Source organism: Corapipo altera, unplaced genomic scaffold (genome assembly GCF_003945725.1).
Source record: "Corapipo altera isolate COAL_440 unplaced genomic scaffold, ASM394572v1 61553, whole genome shotgun sequence".
Lineage (NCBI taxonomy): Eukaryota > Metazoa > Chordata > Aves > Passeriformes > Pipridae > Corapipo > Corapipo altera.
In genome coordinates this window covers 1,381-19,653 of record NW_020884918.1, presented here as the reverse complement: position 1 = coordinate 19,653, position 18,273 = coordinate 1,381, and the positions used below count along the sequence as shown (strand labels likewise).

At 49.6% G+C, this 18,273-nt stretch overlaps 2 protein-coding genes across 3 annotated transcripts in view; one reads left to right on the top strand and one right to left on the bottom strand.

Annotated features, from left to right (window-relative positions):
* Positions 1–3,549, top strand: part of LOC113953182 (ubiquitin-conjugating enzyme E2 R2) — a 50,796-nt gene extending 47,247 nt beyond the window's left edge. Inside the window, exons 4-5 of the mRNA XM_027656078.1 lie at positions 1,131–1,265; positions 2,561–3,549. Of these exons, the coding sequence (XP_027511879.1) occupies positions 1,131–1,265; positions 2,561–2,780 (355 nt within the window). The 3' untranslated portion in view covers positions 2,781–3,549. The remainder of the gene's footprint in view (positions 1–1,130; positions 1,266–2,560) is intronic.
* A 5,513-nt stretch (positions 3,550–9,062) lies between these two features.
* LOC113953199 (ubiquitin-associated protein 2-like) lies at positions 9,063–16,457 on the bottom strand. Of its 2 annotated transcripts, XM_027656108.1 has the most exons (7): positions 16,346–16,457; positions 15,062–15,276; positions 13,654–13,756; positions 13,463–13,570; positions 11,948–12,015; positions 10,781–10,972; positions 9,063–9,228 (listed from the first exon to the last, which is right to left on the bottom strand). In XM_027656108.1, the coding sequence occupies exons 1-7, from the start codon at positions 16,443–16,445 to the stop codon at positions 9,133–9,135; spliced, it is 882 nt and encodes a 293-aa protein (XP_027511909.1). In that variant the 5' UTR covers positions 16,446–16,457; the 3' UTR covers positions 9,063–9,132. The 2 variants fall into 2 exon arrangements, with proteins under 2 accessions (XP_027511909.1, XP_027511910.1); XM_027656109.1 differs by lacking the exon at positions 13,463–13,570.
* Positions 16,458–18,273: the final 1,816 nt, after the last annotated feature.

Here is an 18,273-nt window from a genome sequence, read left to right as displayed (position 1 = left end):
AAAAAGAAAATGACCAAGCATTTCCTGGAATTGCATCCCGGATTTATGATCTGGTAGATGCACTCAGCACATGCTGCTCTGAGCATGCCCCTGAATCAGTGCAAATACAACTGTGGCTCCAAGTCTCCTTTAACCAAGTTCTGCAAAGGGGCTGTTGTGTACTGCTGTGTTTCAGGACTTTCTCCTTGTCTCTTGTTCTTCCCTGCCCTTGGATGGGAAGCTGTTGCTGGCAGTACCACTGGGACAGGTGGAGCTGTTGCGGTGTCCAGGTGTGCGGAGCTGCCTGGCGGGGCTCACTGTTGATGTTTGTGCTGGTTGTGGCACAAGGGCTGAAGTGCAGAGGGTTGTAGGAACTACAGGAGAAGGGTTTAGGCAAGAGGGTGGGGTTTGCCCCTGGTAAATGCCAGCAGAGCAGGGCAGCTGGCGAGGTGTGGGTCGCTGCTGGAAATCCTGGAAGGCTGTCTGTCTGCTGGGGTTGCATGACTGGCTCGTGCTGGCTTTGCTGAGCACCAGCAGCTGAATCCCTCTGGGCCTTGGCAGCTGGCCTGGGTGTTGAAAAACATCTGCACTGCCTTCCCCTTGCTGTGCTCGAGTGCTGCTGCTGCAGCAGCTCTTTTAGTGATGCATCAGCTGAGGAGAGAAGAGACCTGCCCACAGTCTCAGCCTCTTACACCCAGTGGGGCAGGGACAAAGCAGTGCAGCCTTTTCTGATGGCCTTGGATCCTAATGGTTCTTCTCCCTGTGCAGGGCAGGCAAACAGCCTGGCTTCCTGCTGGGAGGCTGCATGCCAGCAGCAACAGGCTCACTGAGCAGGTTTCCAGCCCCACACCATCTGTGAGTGGTGTGGACAAGCTGAATTCTGCTCTGGTTGCAGCTTTGCCTGCTGTCCTGTCACAAACACGTGCACAGACACATTGAACTGCAGTCACCTGAGGTTTATATTGTGTCACCTTTCCTCATGGATGGCCAGGATGTGAGGTTCATAAATACTTGCTCTCACTTAAAATATTATTCTCAGCTTAAGACTTGACTTCAAACAAGTTTTTGATGCAACATCCAGAGAAGTCGTCGGCATCCAGAACCCATGAGTGCGTTAGCTCTGACTCTGCTGTTGTGGTTACCTCTTTCAGGACTATCTTACTGAGTGTAATCTCTTTGCTTAATGAGCCCAACACATTCTCTCCAGCCAACGTTGATGCATCAGTCATGTTCAGGAAATGGAGGGACAGTAAAGGAAAAGACAAGGAGTACGCCGAAATCATAAGGTAAGCTTTTACGTGTGGGATGCTGTGCTACCAGCCTCCTGTGTTGAATCCCGTGAAACAGGGTGCTTCCAGAATTTGCTGAAACCGGTTTCTTGCAGTAGTCGTTTCTTTGGAAACGAATTTTATCATCTTATTCCAAGTCCATGCGTCTGGTTGCTCCAGATTTTTCAGTGCACAGAAGCAGTGCAAACTTCTGGGGCAGGAGGACTGGGCTAATATGTCTTTAAATGGTCCTTTTTTTCAGACTAATCTGTCGTGATGCTCTGCAAAACCTATTGGCTATTAGTAAATCCCAGTCAGAGCCCCTGCTTGCCTTTTGAGCCCTGCATTGCTTGGGATGTGGTGGAAACTGACTGCATCCTCCTAATTCCTGTGCTTAATACATGCATGAATCATAATCATGTCCCTCCAATTCGAAGGACTATCAGTGGGATTTGGCAAGGCCTTGCAAAGCTGGGTTTGATTAGCTGGAAGCACTGCTCAGTGCTGCCCTTTGAGAAGTTCATGGTTCATCAGGAGCCACAGGGAGATGATGTGAGTGTGAGCCAGGGCTGCTGCAGAGCCTAGAGAGGGACTGCTGGCTGAGGCCACATCTGTGCTAGCTGTGCCAGCAGGATGTGCCCCTTTTGGAGCTGGCAGGGCAGTGTGACTGTGCAGAGACCCGAGCTGGGAGATTCAGTCCTCCAGCTCCCTCAGCATCAGCGGAGCTGGATGTACTCCATGCACACGGAATGGCAGACTGAGGAGCAGGCGGGTGGGTGAGGGGATGAGGCTGCCATCTGCTCCTCCCTGCTGGGAGGTAGCAGCCAGAGCCTGTCCTAGGGGGATGGGAAACACTTGGCTTCTGCCAGCCCCAGGCAGCACTGGGGTTACAGCTGTGCCTCGGGGTGCAGCCACATGCTCCGACTGCTCTGGAGCTCAGAGCTGCCAAAGCAATTGTGGGAATTGCAGTTTTGAGCACACGGGGTAGAGCTGTCAGGGTGGAGTCAATAAATCATTGTAGGAAATCCCTGACCATCCCTCCTGTAGCAAATGGAATTTGCTCTGAGCTCTGGCAGATCTCTTATGAAATAACAGATTTCATATGTTGTTGCAAACACCCTTGGCATATTCCCAAGGCTGGGACTGCAGGAACTAAATCTGTTTCCAATGCTGTTTGTGGTGCTTTATCCAAACCTCCGATCTCCTGACTCTGAGCTGTCTGGGCTGGGGGCTGGCCGGGAGGTGGGAGTTGAGCCGAGCTGCCGCTGGCACACGGCCCTGCTCACGTTCCCACTGTGTCCTTCTCCCCACAGGAAACAGGTTTTGGCTACCAAAGCTGAGGCAGAGAAGGATGGCGTGAAGGTCCCCACTACACTGGCAGAGTACTGCATCAAAACTAAAGTGCCTTCCAATGACAACAGTTCAGATTTGCTTTACGACGACTTGTACGATGACGACATTGACGACGAGGACGAGGAGGAGGAGGACGCCGACTGTTACGATGATGATGATTCTGGCAACGAGGAGTCGTGACCTGCTCCCTCTATGCCCCTGTACTGCCCTGCCGACTCAGGCCAGAAGGGAGCAGCGGTAACCTAGCAGCAGTCCAGCAAAAAAAGTGGGGGGGGGTGTCAAAAAAAAATGAAAAAAAGAAAAAAAAACAAACAAAAAAAAACCCAACACAAAACTTTGTCTCCTGCTGTCTCCTGTTGTATGGATCTGTTTGCTCCTTTTTTATGGACCTCTTAGAGACCCTCCACAGAATGTCTGAATTCTTGCATTCTTAACCCTTTCATCACTGTATTACGATTTCTTTTTAAAAAAGAAACTCCCCTTTTCACTTCTCTACAAAACGCTCACAGCAAAACAGGTTTGCTCGCGTTTAGATTCTTGAATTAAATACAGTCTTGCATTGAGATGTTTAATGTATTTAAAGCTGGAACAAACCCGTTGGAAGCCGGGTTTTCAGGAGCTCAAGTGCTGCATTTACTGGGAAGAAAAAAAATCCCCACGAAGCAAATTGCCAAGGTTTAGCTGCTCCATTTACAATAATAGCGTGTGTACATTCGTTTAGCCTTGTGGTGGTGGCTTTTCCTTTATGAGGTGTGGGGCGGAGAGTGTAAAGCTACTGTGTGTTGAGCTTGATGGGATGTCACTGAAAGGTACAGTATTCCTTTTCAGCCTACTAAGTTAGGAAATAGCTGACCCCTGGAGCCCCAGAGGGGGCAATCAGCTTTGTCTCTGGAAAAGGCTTGTGAGATGAACCCTAAAATAAACACTTAACACTTCACGTCTGTACAACTGAGCCCTGGGTTGCTATTTATTTTTTTTCATTGTTCTTTTTTCAGACTAGGATAGGGTTGCAGAAGTTCAGTTTAGCTGTTCTGCTGGCATCTGCTGCCAGCTGCCCCTCTCTGCAGGGATGAGAACAGATGTGCCTCCTGCTGCCCAGTGGGCTACCATTTATCCTGAACTTCTTTTTTGGCAGTAGGAGAGACCAGTAGCCTCCTGCCCCAGTGCTCACTAGCAGCCCTTGCTTCCTGCATCCCCAGCCCTGCGCAGCTTTCTGTTGCTTATGTAGGTCACCTGTGGGTTGGTGCAGCTCTGCTGCAGCCCCTCGGGCTCTGCGGGGCTGGCAGAGGTCAGAGCTCCCCTTGGTACCTGCCTGGGGTGTCCAGGCTGCCCCCGTGCCCCCCAGGGCAGAGGGTGGGTGGTGCTGGGCTCTCCCTTGCCCACCTGGCTGGGGCACAGGCAAACATGTGCCTGACTGGGGCACAGGCAAACAAGCCCCCCAGGAGAGAGGGGGACTTTCGGGCTGGAAGGGAAGGCCAGCAGCAGGGTCTGTCTTCAGCATCATGCTTCATTCAGCTGGTGCCCTGAGCTCACCCTCCCATATGTTTCTGGGAGCTCTTGGCAGAGCTTAGGGCCCTCCATAGTGGGCAGGGGGATCGAATCATGCATGTTCCTGTCTCAGAACCCTCTTCCCCAGTCCCTCAGCACCCCGACCGTGTTGCAGCTCTTCATGTTTGGCCGTGGTGCAGTGCCCCGAGTTCACCTTGTGCATGATCCCTGGATGGGCTGCCAGCCCTGGCAGCCCCAGAGCAGCTCAGGGGTGCTGCCCCTGCTTTGGTGAGACCCTTGGTCCCCACAGGTACAGAGGCGTCACCATGGCCAGGGCCTGCTCCTCTCTTCCATGTATCTCAGGGTTTTCCATGGTACGTCACCAGCTGGGGCCTCTCCTGGGGTGCTTCGGTGGGATCAGGCTTTGTTTGGGATCAGCTGTGCCCCGGGCAAGACTGAGCAAGTTCCGAGTGTGCTGCCTGGAGGGAGAGGAGGGGAAGGCGGCCCTCGGGGAGGGGAGTAAGGCCTGTGGGGTTCCCTGTGAAATGAGCAAGGCAGATCTGTTTTCAGTGTTTCTTGGCAGGGGTTTGCTGCAGCAGGGACAGCCCCTGCCTGGGGATGTGCATCCATTTGCCCCCAGGGAGTGGAGGCAGCCCAAGTGGTGATTCCTTGTCCCTGCTGCTTCCCATGGCCCTCTGCCCTCCTGCTTGCATGTTACCTGGAAAGGCAGCTGCACCCTCCTGAGGTGTCCTGCTCCTTCAGCTCCACCTTCCAGCAAGGACTGACTCAGCCCCAGGTGCTTTTTGGAGCCAGCAGCGGGGCTCCCCTGCATCCAATGAGTGTGGGGCACCCCCAGCCTCACACCAGCCCTGCCAGGGTGGCACCGGGGGTGGCAAAAGGGCCACCCCAGGACAGGGGCACCAACCTTCAGCTTTCAGGTGGCTGGGGGCAGTGAAGGAGCAGTGTGGCAATGCTGGCTGTGCTGATGGCTGGGTTGGAAATGAGGATACTGCATCTTTCAGGATTTCCCTTGTACTTTTGACCGTCTTCACTGTATACTCTCCAGTGACTTGTATTTCCAAGCTTGGTGTTGTAAGATGCATTATTATGACTCTTGTTTTACCCTTTTTCTAAAGACAAGAAAGCAACCTCTTTTGAGCGCTCCGACAATAACCAGACTAATTTCTCTTCCCCACTGTCTTGTGCAGTGTCATTGCTTGTTGACTTGCTGGTTTCCTTTTTTTCAGATACAACTGAAGTATGAGGGGATTTTTTTTGAGACTATTTAAGAGATGATTGCAGAAAAATGTTTACCTACTCTGTGTATTCTGGTTTTTTTCTTAACCCTTTTTCTCCTGTTTCAGCCAATATTAGCGTTTACATTTGCAACTTACAAGTCCCTTCAAATGCAGTTTTCAACCATTCTGAAACCAGCAGGGTACACTAGATTTCTTAGTAGTTTTCTTAGCTGAACTCCCAGATGTTTTCCTTTTTTTTCTTCAGTATAATTTACCAGAAAGAATTAACTGATGCATTTTTTGTGTTGTCTTCCCCTTCAGTAGTTATATTTTGTCTTTTCTGCACATCTGTCTACTAATAAAAATGTGAAATGAAAATATCTCTGTACTGTTACTTCCCTGGTTGCATTGCTTGGGTTATTCAGAGCTTTGAATGACAAGCTCAGTGCTGCTCTGGTATCAATGCATACACCCATACACAAAAATCTGCGAGGTTACTGGGAAATAAAGCCACTGTTTGACAGCTGCCCACACCTAAGACTAAAGAACAAGCTGATTTAGAGGAGGACTTTGGGAAAAGGCCACGGGCTTTGCTGTTGTATTTAGTCTTCCTAAGTCAGGAAGGGGGAGACCAGTGAGAAGTTGGTTCATGGATTTGTGACTGGAGCAGGGAAGCAGGACACAAGTCAGAGCTGCTGCCATGAGACCGTGGTGCTGCTGGTGGTCGGTGCTCTGGCAGGGCAGGAGCTCAGCACTCCTGAAAGGATCAGACACGGCAGCAGGGACCTCCACTGCTGGGGCAGGGAATGGCTTTGGCCTCATGCAGAAGCCTGGCAGAGAAACTGAGGTCATGGCTGCTGGCCCTGCCTGGCCCACGCTGTTCCCTGCAGGCCCGGGAGAGGAGAAGTGTTTGCTGTGCCTCGATGCTGCAGTTGGGCTAAAATTAGCGGGACAAACGTCAGGGAATTGCACTGGCTGCACTTGGCATTGATGGCAGTGCAGCAACTGCCCAGTCAAATGTAGTTGGGGCCAACTGCTTTGGCTGCACAGCTGTGCTGGAAGAATGGTGGTGGCATTTTGGAGCTGCCTTCCCAAAAGAGTCTCCATACCAGGGAATGGGATGGTGCTGTCTGGGAGCTGGCTTGCTTATGTCTCCTGCCTGGCTCTCCAGCACTGGGCTGCCCAGAACTGCCAGGAGCTGCTCCCTCCAGCTCCAGCCCATCCGGCAAACCTGCCTGCCTCTCGAGCATGGTTCCCCTGCCTTTCCTTGACAGCCAAGTGCAGCTGGGCTACCTTGACTCTGCCATCAGTGCCTGGAACTGGGCTGAGAGGGGAAATTGCTGCAGAGTCCTGCAGGAACTGACAGTGTAGGGAAAGGGCAGAACACCTTGTTGAGTCTCACAAGGAAAGCAGAGGAGCCTACCTGTGGCTGACTGTGACACTGCCTGTGGGAAGGTGCTGGAGCTGCCTTGGCTGCTGGGTGCTGGGGAGTAGGAGGGTGCTGCAGGACAGCACAGTTCTTGTGCTGCCCTTCTGTGCTCACAGCCAGGCTGAGGATGGAAGTTGCCTGGCTGGGGTCAGTGGAGAAGCACTGGCAGGAGTCTTTGCAGCAGCTCTGCCAGGAATCCGAGGCTCAGGGGCTGCTGTGGGCTGGCACCAACTGGCACCTGCTGCCTTTCTCCAGCTGCAGCTGCTTCTGGACCCTGACACACACAGAAGGACTGAGCTATACCTGCAGGGCAGCACCAGATATCTATAAACAAGAACTCAAGTGTGTGAAGGCTGCTCTGGGGGGGTTTGTGAAGAAGAACTCCTGTGAGGCAGCAGCTCAGACCACGGGTAAATGAGGTGGTGTTGCTGTTAAGGCCACAGCTGCTTGTACAGCCCTTGTACAAACTGACAGGTCCCAGCCTGCAGACACATCCTTGCCCTCCTTGACATCCCAAAGTTGGTGGCAGTGGGACAGCAGCTGCCAAGAGCTTGCAGCAGCTGCTGGAGTTCAACCAGTGTCAAAACCTGAGCCAGGGCAGAGGAAGGCCAGGGCAGTTCTTGTGCTGCTCAGAGGCTGGGAGAGGGCTGGGTGACAACTGGGTCCCAGAGGGCCTGAGAGCTGGTAACAGAGAATGTTGAAAAGTGGTTCTCAGGATAGAAACAATTTTTCTTGTGGATCTTGAGGGGAAAAAAGAATCTCTTGCCTGTTGTGTGCTACATATTTACCCACTTCCTCTGCTGCTCAGGAGGATAAGCAGAAGACTTCCCTTGGATACCCTCACCACTGCCCTTCCTCCCAGTGCAGCCCATGGACCTCGTGGGCAAAGCAAGGGAGGGTAATGCTGCAGCTCTGCTCCCTCTCCATCCCAGCTGCTCCACAGGGACTCACAGCACCACCCCAGAAGACTCCAAGGGCAGAGACAATGCTGCTGGTGGGAGTCAGGGTGCTGCCCTGATCCCATCCCTGCTGCAGCTGCCCAAGAGCTCCCGGCCCTCGAGGGAACTCACCTTGGTCAGACCCACCTGCTGCTCTTACCCTCCCAGCTCAGCTCCTTTTGCAGGAGCAGGTGGAAAGGGACAGGCTGTAACACTCCTCCTGGAGCCTTTGAAAATGCAGACAAACACCAGTGATACGCTCAGATCTTTATTAGGTGGAGGAAGGGCTATAAAGAAATGAAAATCCTAGAACATTCACCGCACTGGTGTAGGACAAGAAGGACCAGGAGTTGCCTCGAGGGCCTTTGTTTTAAAAAAAGTGGGGAGAGACAGATGAAGTTTCCATCCAGTCGCTCTGGCTTTCCTGGGAGGGTGGCTCAGGGCAAAAAGAGGTACAAGACACAGCTTATACTTTTATTTAAGAAACCGCTACATAGTTTTTGCCTCTAATGATGCAAAGGAGGTTCCAGGAGCCATCCAGTCTCTTGCTAGAGAAAAACAACAACAAAAATCCCCCAAAACAAATAAACAACAACAACAACAAAAAAAAACCAAACCAAAAAAACCAAACAAACCAAAAACAAAAAACCAAAACAGAAAACCCTGTCCTTTTTTTTTTTATTATTATTATTATTATCAAAAAACTGAAAAATTCAAAGGTGAGGCTGCAGCTCAAGGCCACAATGACAAAACAGCCCATGACAGTTTGTCTTGCACAGCAGGAGGGAGAGAGGAGATGAAAGAAAGGGGAAGGTTGATAAAAAAATTCTTTTTCTTTCTTTTATTTTCCCCCTCTTTAAAATAACAGCTATACTGGGGGCTAGGGATAGATATAAACCCAACAGGACACATCTTGATTTGCTTTTTTGGAAGGGCAGGTCTCCTTATTTGCCTGGATTTAGAACTGCATTCAATAAATGGGATCCAGCTCTACAAAAAAAAAAAAAAAGGCGCAGTTTGTCTTTTGTCTGACAGAGTTCAAAAACCCATAGAGCTTAAAAAAAAAAAACAAAAAAAAACAAGGAAGGAAGGATGCCCTGGTGCAGATGGAAAATGAATAATTAGTTTTCCTACAAAGAAAATAAAAGAGGCTTCAAGATGCAGAAAACCACATTTAGGCTCTATTACATTTACAAATACATACATAAATATATTACATACAACAGCAACTCAAAGAGGAAGCAGGCGAGTCACACAGAGGATGGCTGGCTGGCTGCAGTTCTCCCCGCACAGACGTTTGGCTGAGCAGTTACTTCTCCTAAAAATTCCAGGAATGGGCTTCGGCTTTTGTTTTCCTTTTTCTGGTTTCCTTTTTTTTTTTCTTTTTTTTTCTTTTTCCTCCTCTCCTTTCGTTCTCTCTCCCTTCCCCCATTTCGGATTTAGTTTGTCCAGTATGGAGAAGTGCCATAGGCGGTTTTGGTAGCCTGAGACTTTTGCTGCATGGTGCTGGGTTGGTTGCGTTGGCCAGATCCACCCTAGAAATGGGAAGCAAAGGAGACACGGGCATCAGCTGCCATAGCCTCAGAGCTCCCAGGAATGACAGGCCCACCCAGACATCACCAGGGACAGCCCCCACACCCACCAACGCAGAGATGCTACCCCCAAAACAGATCTGTTCCTGCCCTGCAACATCTCTGCATCCTGCAATCCAGGATGAACGGCCACAGGGACAACAAGCAGGAGCTTGGGGATGCACCATCCCACTGCCTGCCACCCAAGACAGGGTCAAGCACAAGGAAAGTGAGGAGCAGGACTGGGGACATCAAAGGAGCTCTCCCAAGGTGAACAGAGGTGGCACACCAGACAAAGATGTCCCACATTTGGAGTGCAAAAGCATGTCCTATTTCTGGACTCCCAAGGTTGAACACTCTGTTCTTCCAGGGAATATTTAGACTGAGGAAAGGAAACAAGTGTGCAGGTGAAATCAAATTGGAGCTGACATGTATTCTACAAGGGGATGTTTCGTTTTCCCCCAGAATCATAGTCCCAAGTGCTCACGTCCTGCTCTCCTGCCGCAGGCAGGGCACAGCAGCGCCTGCCTCAGCTTCACCTCTCAGCCCATCTCTCCACACTCCACATCAGGATGGGCTCTTCACAGAGTCACAGCCTGGCTGAGGCTGGCAGGGACCTCTGGAGGCATCTTGTCTGACCCCTGTGCTTGAGCAGTATCACCTAGAGCCTGCTGCCCAGCACCATGTCCAGACAGCTCCAAGGATGGAGACTCCACCACCTTCCTTGGCAACCTGTGCCAGGGCTTGGTCACCATCCCAGTAATATGTTCCCTGATGTTCAGAGAGAACATCCTGTGTCCCAGTTTGTGCCCAATGTCTCTGTTCCTGTCACTGGGCACCAGTGGAAAGAGCCTGGCTCCATTCCTCTTTACACCCTCCCTTTGGGTATTTCTGTACATTGATGAGATCCCCTCTCAGTGCTCTCCAGGCTGAACTGTCCCAGTTCTCAGCCTTTCCTCACAGGAGTCATGATCCAGTCCCTTCATCATCCTTATGGTCCTTCACTGGACTCTGTCCAGTGTGTCCACACCTCTCCCGTAGTGGGAAGCCAAGAACTGGATACAATGCTGCAGCTGTGGCCTCACCAGTGCTGAGCTGAGGGCAAGGATCAGTTCCCTCAACCTGCTGGCAATGCTGTGCCTAGGGCAGCTCAGGATCCCATTGTCCTTTTTTGCTGCAAGGGCACTTTGCTGGCTCATGGTCAAGTTGGTGCCCACCAGGACCCCCAGGGCTTTTTCTGCTGAGCTGCTTTCCAGCTGGGTGGTCCCTAATATATGTTGGTGCATGGGGCTGTTTCTCCCCAGGGGCAGGACTTGGCACTTCCCTTTGCTGAACTTCATGAGGTTCCGTTCCCAGGCTGGCCAACAGCATCAAGTCTGTCAGTCTGCAATCGCTGCCAAGGCCCTTTCCCAGTGAGCAAAGCAAACACCAGAAAAAAACAACTCCCCCAAGACTCTACAGGAATTGGGGGAGCAATGCCCTTGGGCAGCTGCAGAGGCAGACGGGGCCGACTCACCTGCCCATCCTGCTGAAGGTGGTGATGCAGCATCTGGGAATGAGGCTGCTGATGCGCAGGGAGGATATGGAGAAACGGGGCTGGAGCATAACCTGGGGCAGCACCAGGGTTCAGGGGCCCAGTGGATCCGAGAGCAGAGGGCAGGCTGAAGGGAGGCGGAGTGCCAGCATGGAATCCCTGCTTGTCAAACGTCTGCACAGGAGGCAACAGGCACAGTGTCAGACTGATGTGAGCAGCCCAAGACAGACGAGAAACAGAGTGACCCAAATACACATGCCCTGAACCTTTGACCGACCCCATGAGCAAGCCAGGTCACACTGAATACCTGCCAGCACCCTTGAGGATGAGTTTCAGCTCCTGTTCTCACCCATATTTCTGCACTAATGGTTTTGACATTTTTATTTTCATGGCTATTGTGTTCCTTTTTTCCCTGACCTCTTTTCATTCTGAGGGATGTGGGATGGCAGCAGCTGCCTGATCAGTCCTCACACTGAGTGGGCTCAGCCTGGAACTACTTGACCTACCCAGGGCAGTCCAACAAAAATGCAAAAACTTGCAGTAATATTTTCCTCTTGCTGGCCAAAGCTTGACACCTAACTCTAAGCATGTAGCTGACAGCTGGCTTGCTACCTGTTAAGTATGGATCACAGCCAGGCACCAATTACCCTGGCTGAGAGTGCAGGGAGGAGCAAACAGGAGCTGGACGTAAGCCTATTGCCCAGCTTGTCAAGGCACCTCCTGCTTTGCTGGGAAGTTGCACAATGAGCAATGGCCCCAGGAGACTGTGGGACAGGGATTCCTGGGCATAGGGATGGGCACTACTGCCTGGTTCCTCTGGTGAAAAGCAAGAGGCCTCTCAACTCTCCTGCTTTGGGAGCTATTTAGACTAAAAATCCTATCACCCATCACATTTCATTTGCATCCAGGACAGTGCTGGCATGGGGTAGCTTGGGCAGCGTGCGGCACAGGGAGCGCTGAGCCTCTGCCAGCAGCTGCTGTCAGGAGCTGACACACCAGGAACAGTGCAACAGAGGACAAGTCCAACAGCAAGCAGAGCCAGCATTACAGATGCCACGGCCTGCTGACCCTGAGACTGGCCAGCCTGGGAACAGAAGGGGAGTCATGGGCCTGGCCTTGGGCCATGAAGGAGGGTCCAGCGTTGCTCACCTGAGTCTTGTTATAGACTGAGCCGCTGATATCAGGCACACCCGTGTTACTTGAGGTCACAGAAACACCTGGAAAACAAAAATGCCACTCACAATGAGAATGTCACCCAGTACGATCCCATGCTTTGCTCCCAGTGCCTCCAGCAGCCTCAGTGGATGCACTGCCCTGCCACTGGCCAGCCCAGCAGGGTTCTCTGGGATCTCAGACCTACGGCAACCCCACACGGGAACAGGAAAAAGGGCTCAGTTCCTTGTTCTCACTGCAAAGCAGGAAGCCAGCCCACTGGGATAAATCACTCAGGTCCATAACCCAGCAGTTACCACCTGGATTCCAGTGCACTTCACCAGGCAGCAGCTGGTTGCACTGAACACTCGTTTAAGCTCACAAAAAGCCAGATTTCCCCTAGGATCAAGGGGGCATTTGGCTCTTCTGCAGCATTCAAGAGCCTTCCAGTGGTGCCCTGAGCAATGAGACTCAGCATCTCCAACACATCTGAGCCCCTGTCCTTTCACATCCTGCAGAAGAGTGAGGCCTGCGATGCTGCCCTGCCCTGACACCAGGGACATCACTGACTCAGACTGGCTTCCACCAGGACTGTCTGGCAGCACAACAGGCTCAGAAACACTCACCAGCAAGGTGGCTCTCAAACCAGACACTTATTCACACTGGCTCTGATCATTTCACTTGGATCAGAATAAAACCAGCAGTTCCTTTGGCAGTTGACTCAGAGGACTGGACTCAGAAGGTGTGCACTCCTTAGCAACCCAGGTTACTTCAAGCCTGTAACCCTCCTCCAAACATTGCTCTTTTTTGGATTGCTTGTCCACCAAGGAGACCATGATCACCTGGTGTTTCAAACGCAGAGCAAAGCTTGGTATTTGCTTAAAGCCCAAGGATGAACTAGTTAGTGCTAAGCAGTTCAGTATACACTCTGCAGGTCTAACCAGCATATGCAGAATAAAGCTTTCATAAGAGCTGTGTAAATTCTTCAGCCTTTATAGTCACAGAGGAAACATTTCCAGGCATGACACAACGTGAGTTACAGGGTGTACAGACAGCAGCTTGACAGCCCAGAGATGTGTGAGGTATCCTGCTCGCCCATAACACACAGCTGTTTCAGAGGCCTACCAAGAAACTTGAAATCTAGCCATCGTTTCCCAGAGGACCATTTCAGCAGCAGCATCCAACTGCTCAGGTTTCACAAACACGGCACTGCTGAAGGATCACTATGTTCTTCAGCAAAGAAAACTTTGGCAGGGGAAAGAGCTCACCATCTCTCCCATGTATAATTGTGGACAAAGCTGCACATCAGCCACACAAACCCCATATGCAGAGTTCAGCCACGAGGTTTAGAAGGAACACTTGGGCCATTAGAGAAGCATTTTGTGTACGGGAGATGGAGAAACAGCTTGGATCATGATCCTGTGCAACGCTGGCTGCTGTGCTCACTGCACAGCACTGGGAGATCGCCCTACTAAACCCCATTGCAGAGCAGCCTCAAGACTCGTGTGTTACCTTTCCCAGGTCCAGTGCCAGCAGATTTGTTTTGTGCTTGAGATGACCCACTGTAGCCTCCTTTGCTGTAATCTCCAGCTGCCGTTCCCTGCGTTAAGTCATCGTAGCCTGCCGGTGTGTACAAGACAAGGTGTTACAAGGCACAAGCAGCGCTGCGGGCGCACTCGGGCAGCGCGGTGAGGAGCCCTTACCTCCTGTGCCATAGCCGTGCTGTCCGTAGCCACTCGCCTGCTGGAAAGGAGTCGAAGCCGTGTTCAGGTTGACTCCGTGCTGCTTGGCAGACGCTGGAGGGACCTGGACAAAGGGAGGGAACAAAAGGCGCCGTTAAGCAGGGAATGCAAGCTCCCTCTGCCATCTAGTGGGGAAGGTACCTCCACCTCATGTGGGAAATTCAGTCTGGAGTTGGGAGGACTGGCATGGCACTCACACTTCCAGCAGTAACTTGCTGTAGTGGAATTGTGCAAGCCCCAGGATTTTTGCTAGAGAGATTGCAGTGCAGCCCTCCCTCAGAACAGGCTGCAGATTTCTGTCATATGCTCCATGTAAATAGCAAATTCTTACCCACAAACCCAGGAAGAAAAAACACAAAATCAAACTAAACATCAGTTCCTGTCTGAGGCTGTTTCATAAAACACTGTCCTGTAGGGCCCTAAATAGACTCATCTACCCTTCTGCCTGGAGCAGCGCCTCTTCCCCAATAACCTTCTTCCTCCTGTGACTTCCAGGCCTGCCTTCTCACTCAATGGGGTCTCCTCCATCCTTAAAAGGATCTCCAGGCACTCTCAGCTCACTGACTCAGCTTTGGGTCTCCCTTTGACTCTTCAGAGACTAGTAAGGGCTTTCAGGAATACCAAGTCCATGAGCTGCAGCTGTCAGCTATTTAGAGAAAACTGCTCATGAGTTCTGGTCTTTTAAACTTGTTTTCTCCTGGAAGGGACTACATCTATTTTCTCATGTTGCATGTTTCTGGAGATCCTTTGCAGACTGAGGAAGTTGACTCTATTCCATTTTCATGAGACTCCTCTCTGGGGTCCTCAGTACAAGAAAGCCATGGACCTGCCATAGCAGATCCAGAGAAGGGCATGAAGATGATCATAGGGATCAGCACCCCTCCTATAAGGACAGGCTGAGAGTTGGGGTTGTTCAGCCTGGAGGAGAGAAGGCCCTGGGGAGACCTTACAGTACTTTACAGAGGCTTATAGGAAAGATGGAAAAAACATTCAACATTCAAATGACTGCCCCCTGTAGTGACCAGACAAGGGGCAGTCATTTTAAACTGAAAGTTGGTAGATTTAGATTAGATATAAGGAAAATATTCATTACCACGAGGGTGGTGTGGCACTGGCACAGATTGTCCAGAGAAGCTGTGGATGCCCAGTTCCTGGAAGCGTTCCAGGCCAGACTGGATGGAGCTTTGAGCAACCTGGTCCAGTGGAAAGTGTCCCTACCCATGGCAGGGAGGTTGGAACAACATGGTCTTTGATGATCTCTTCCAACCCAAACCATTCTATAATTCCAAGATGTAGAATGTTTGGCCTGGAGAAAGCCAGAACCAGAGAGGCAAGCAGGGAGGGTTACAATTTAGGCTGTCACACTTACAAACATGGTTGGCCCATATTGGAATGCACTGGGAACACCGGGCACACCAGCGTAGTAAGGGAGCCCAGTGTAGCTGTACCCCGGGGGCAGGGTGGGGTTGAGGAAGGGCTGCTGAGTCGTGTGGTGAGTCTGTGTCTGGTTCTGTTGTGGCTGGGCCAGCGTGGTGGCCGGAGCAGGAGAGGCGGAATCCCCACGTCCAAATTTCGTTACATCACCTGCGAAAGAACGAACTGATCAGAAAAGCTACCAAAGCTACTCCAAAGACGGAGAATTCAATCGATTAAAATCCTCTGAATGCAAGTAGACAACTACAGAAGAGAGCACACCCTATACCTGAAAGCCTGCAGTTGTTCATGGTAAGCCCTCTCCCAGTCTCTGTTTCTGACAGCCACAGGGATTATTGCCTGTTCATGGCACAAGAACTCTGTGCCATGAATAATCCATTGACAAAATGGAGATACCGATACTCACCTATCTCATATGGTCTGAGCAGATTCATTACTATCAGATCATTGCAATAAAATATGCTAAAAGCAGAAGTATGGTAAATAGCCAAAGAGCCAATGGTTGTCGGGTTAAAGTGTCACTCTTCTGGATGTTAAACTGATTAGCGAAGCTTCATGGGCTGAAAGCAAGTTAGGATTTACAGGTAGTGATGGGTATATTTTTGCCAATGTCTGTTTATTTGTCAAGCATGACTAATTAAGATGTCCAGTTCCTCACACCACCAAAGTTCTGAAGACAGTAGCTGAAGGCCAGGAAAGCAAGGCTTGCATCGTGGGCCACCTTATTGGAGAAGTAGGAAGGGAAATTCAGTTATTAACCCAAAAGCAGCCTCCCAGGAGAAGGGATTATGAAGCAGAAAATTCCCAAACACCTGAATGTTCTGGCAGCCTACAAAGCAGCATGTTTATATGTTTTTTTAAGGAGGTGACATATATCAGTCACATCTACCTCATCCCCAACAAGTTTTTCTTTTTGTTGGTTACCAGGAAGTATGACAACACTTAATACCTTCACTACAGGAACTACAATGCCCATGGCTACAGTTTTAAGCTGTAATCAGATGGCAGTGGATGAAAACCACTGCTGAAAACTCTGGAAAGCATTAATGTCATCTTTGCACAATGATGACTGAAGAGAAAGAGTAGGAGTGAAGAAGAGCTTCTTCAAACACATGCTTACAGAAGGGAAGAACAATTCCTCTTCCAGCAACAGTAGGATGACCTGCATGTAGAAACCAGAACATTTCGCTTACCACCCTCATCTTTAAACAGCACTCACCTGAGTACGGGTTGTTAGCAAGGCTCCCATCTCTGCCTGTCAAGGTTGCAGGAGCAGGGAATGTAATTCCATAGTAATCCTTGGAAAGAAACAACATCATTTATTAATAGTTGAAACTGTAACAGAGCTGAACAGCTCTTATAAACCCCATATTATATGCAGAAGAAAATTCTGAAAGCAAGAACTAAAAGAAGTTTGAGTGGAATTTGACCTTATGCCTTCCAGCAGAGATGAAAATTTACCTGGATCCTCGAGTTAAAAATAAACCTACTTTAGACATTTAAAATATTATATGCAAATATTTCATCTCTTAATAGTAAGCTAAAGGTAGTAACTAAACAATTTCCCTCCCAGCTGTCATCTTCCGGTGAGACTGTGCCTGGAACAGAACCAGGGCCAAAGTCACAATGTGGATGTATGTAGTCTAAAGGTTTTGCCCTTGTACCATGCCCTGTTTTCTAAAAGTGGAAATGTCAGCCAGTGAAACAGCAAAAACATAAAAGGAGAAAAATAGTTACTATTGGATGACTGGAAAATTTATTTAAACTACATTACAGGAGACCTCGAGTCAGTAGCCTCTGAAGTGGGGCAGGAATGACAATCCATTGGGGTGCATGAAGAAAATGGGTTCAGTACCATTCATAAATACAACTTACAGAATTTTAAAACAGTGTTTGTTTAACCTTTTTCTCCTCCTTTTTTAATTTTTATTTTTTTTGTATGTTTTACACATGTTAGTACAGGAATATATGTATATAGTATAATTCAGAAATAAAAATATATTGTGAGTGAGTGCTCACAAATTTTTTACTGATGGGGTGCATGATAAAAATGGTGGAGACCTCTGCCTTGGATCAGTCTTCCAGGTCCTCTACAGGAAAATAAACAGTCCTCACCCTAGAAGGCTTGCACTCTGAGATGACAGGACATGACAGCAAAACCAAAGCAGCATTTGGACTTCAGTTTGAGAGAAAAAGTAACAAGTTTGCCCTTCTCTCTCTGGATGAACTCCACCTGTGGGCCTGGTACTCTACTGTTTTTCCTCCTAATTTTCCTGTTTCACTACTGACCACCTCCAATCCATCAAGAGTTAATGCTTTAGCCAGTAACTATTTAGCCAGTATCTATTTTCACGCATTCTCAAGCACTGGAAAAGCATCCTCATTTGCCATACCCCTCTCTGTAAATTCCATAGCACCTCAAATGCTTTCTGAGTTGACACCACCTTGGTGCATTTCTGTGCATCACTCCCCTGTCTTCTGTACCCAATCCTCTATCACTGAACATGAAATATGTGGCAAAGTTTCAGTATTGGTGCTTTCTGTAACTTGAAATGGTGCCATTATTTCATCATCCTTTCCTTCCCAAGTAATTCCCCTTTATCAACTCCAACATGAATCACTTGACAGAACATAACCAAATTCACATTAAAAGTCTTAGCAGGTTATTCAAAAGCAGCACACCTATCACCTTCTGATGAAAATGCCACAAAAAGAAGATTTAGAGGAGAGATGTCAACAATTCAGTGGGTATGAACTGGAACTGACACACTAGCATTTTCTCCTATACAAACTGGACAAAATATAATTAAATCCACATGAGAACAGAGTGTAAGAATTGCAAGTATTCCCACTGCCCCTCAGGCAGGGGAAAACCACATCAGTGCTGCATATCCCTACCCCACAACCTGTGCATAAACACACTCAAATCAGTCATTAGAAAATACGAGTGCAAGGCAGTTATCTTTGCATTTCATGCCTGCCCAAAAGAAAGTATTAGAAGAGATACTCTGCTCTCCACACCACAGATATCTCCTGACCTACAGAAGGCACACAGGAGAAGCTGCCTGAAGTCAAAACTGAAATACCAGGAATAGGCTCGAAAAGTAAGATAGGAAAGGATGGAAAAAGAGTAAGTGATGAGACATA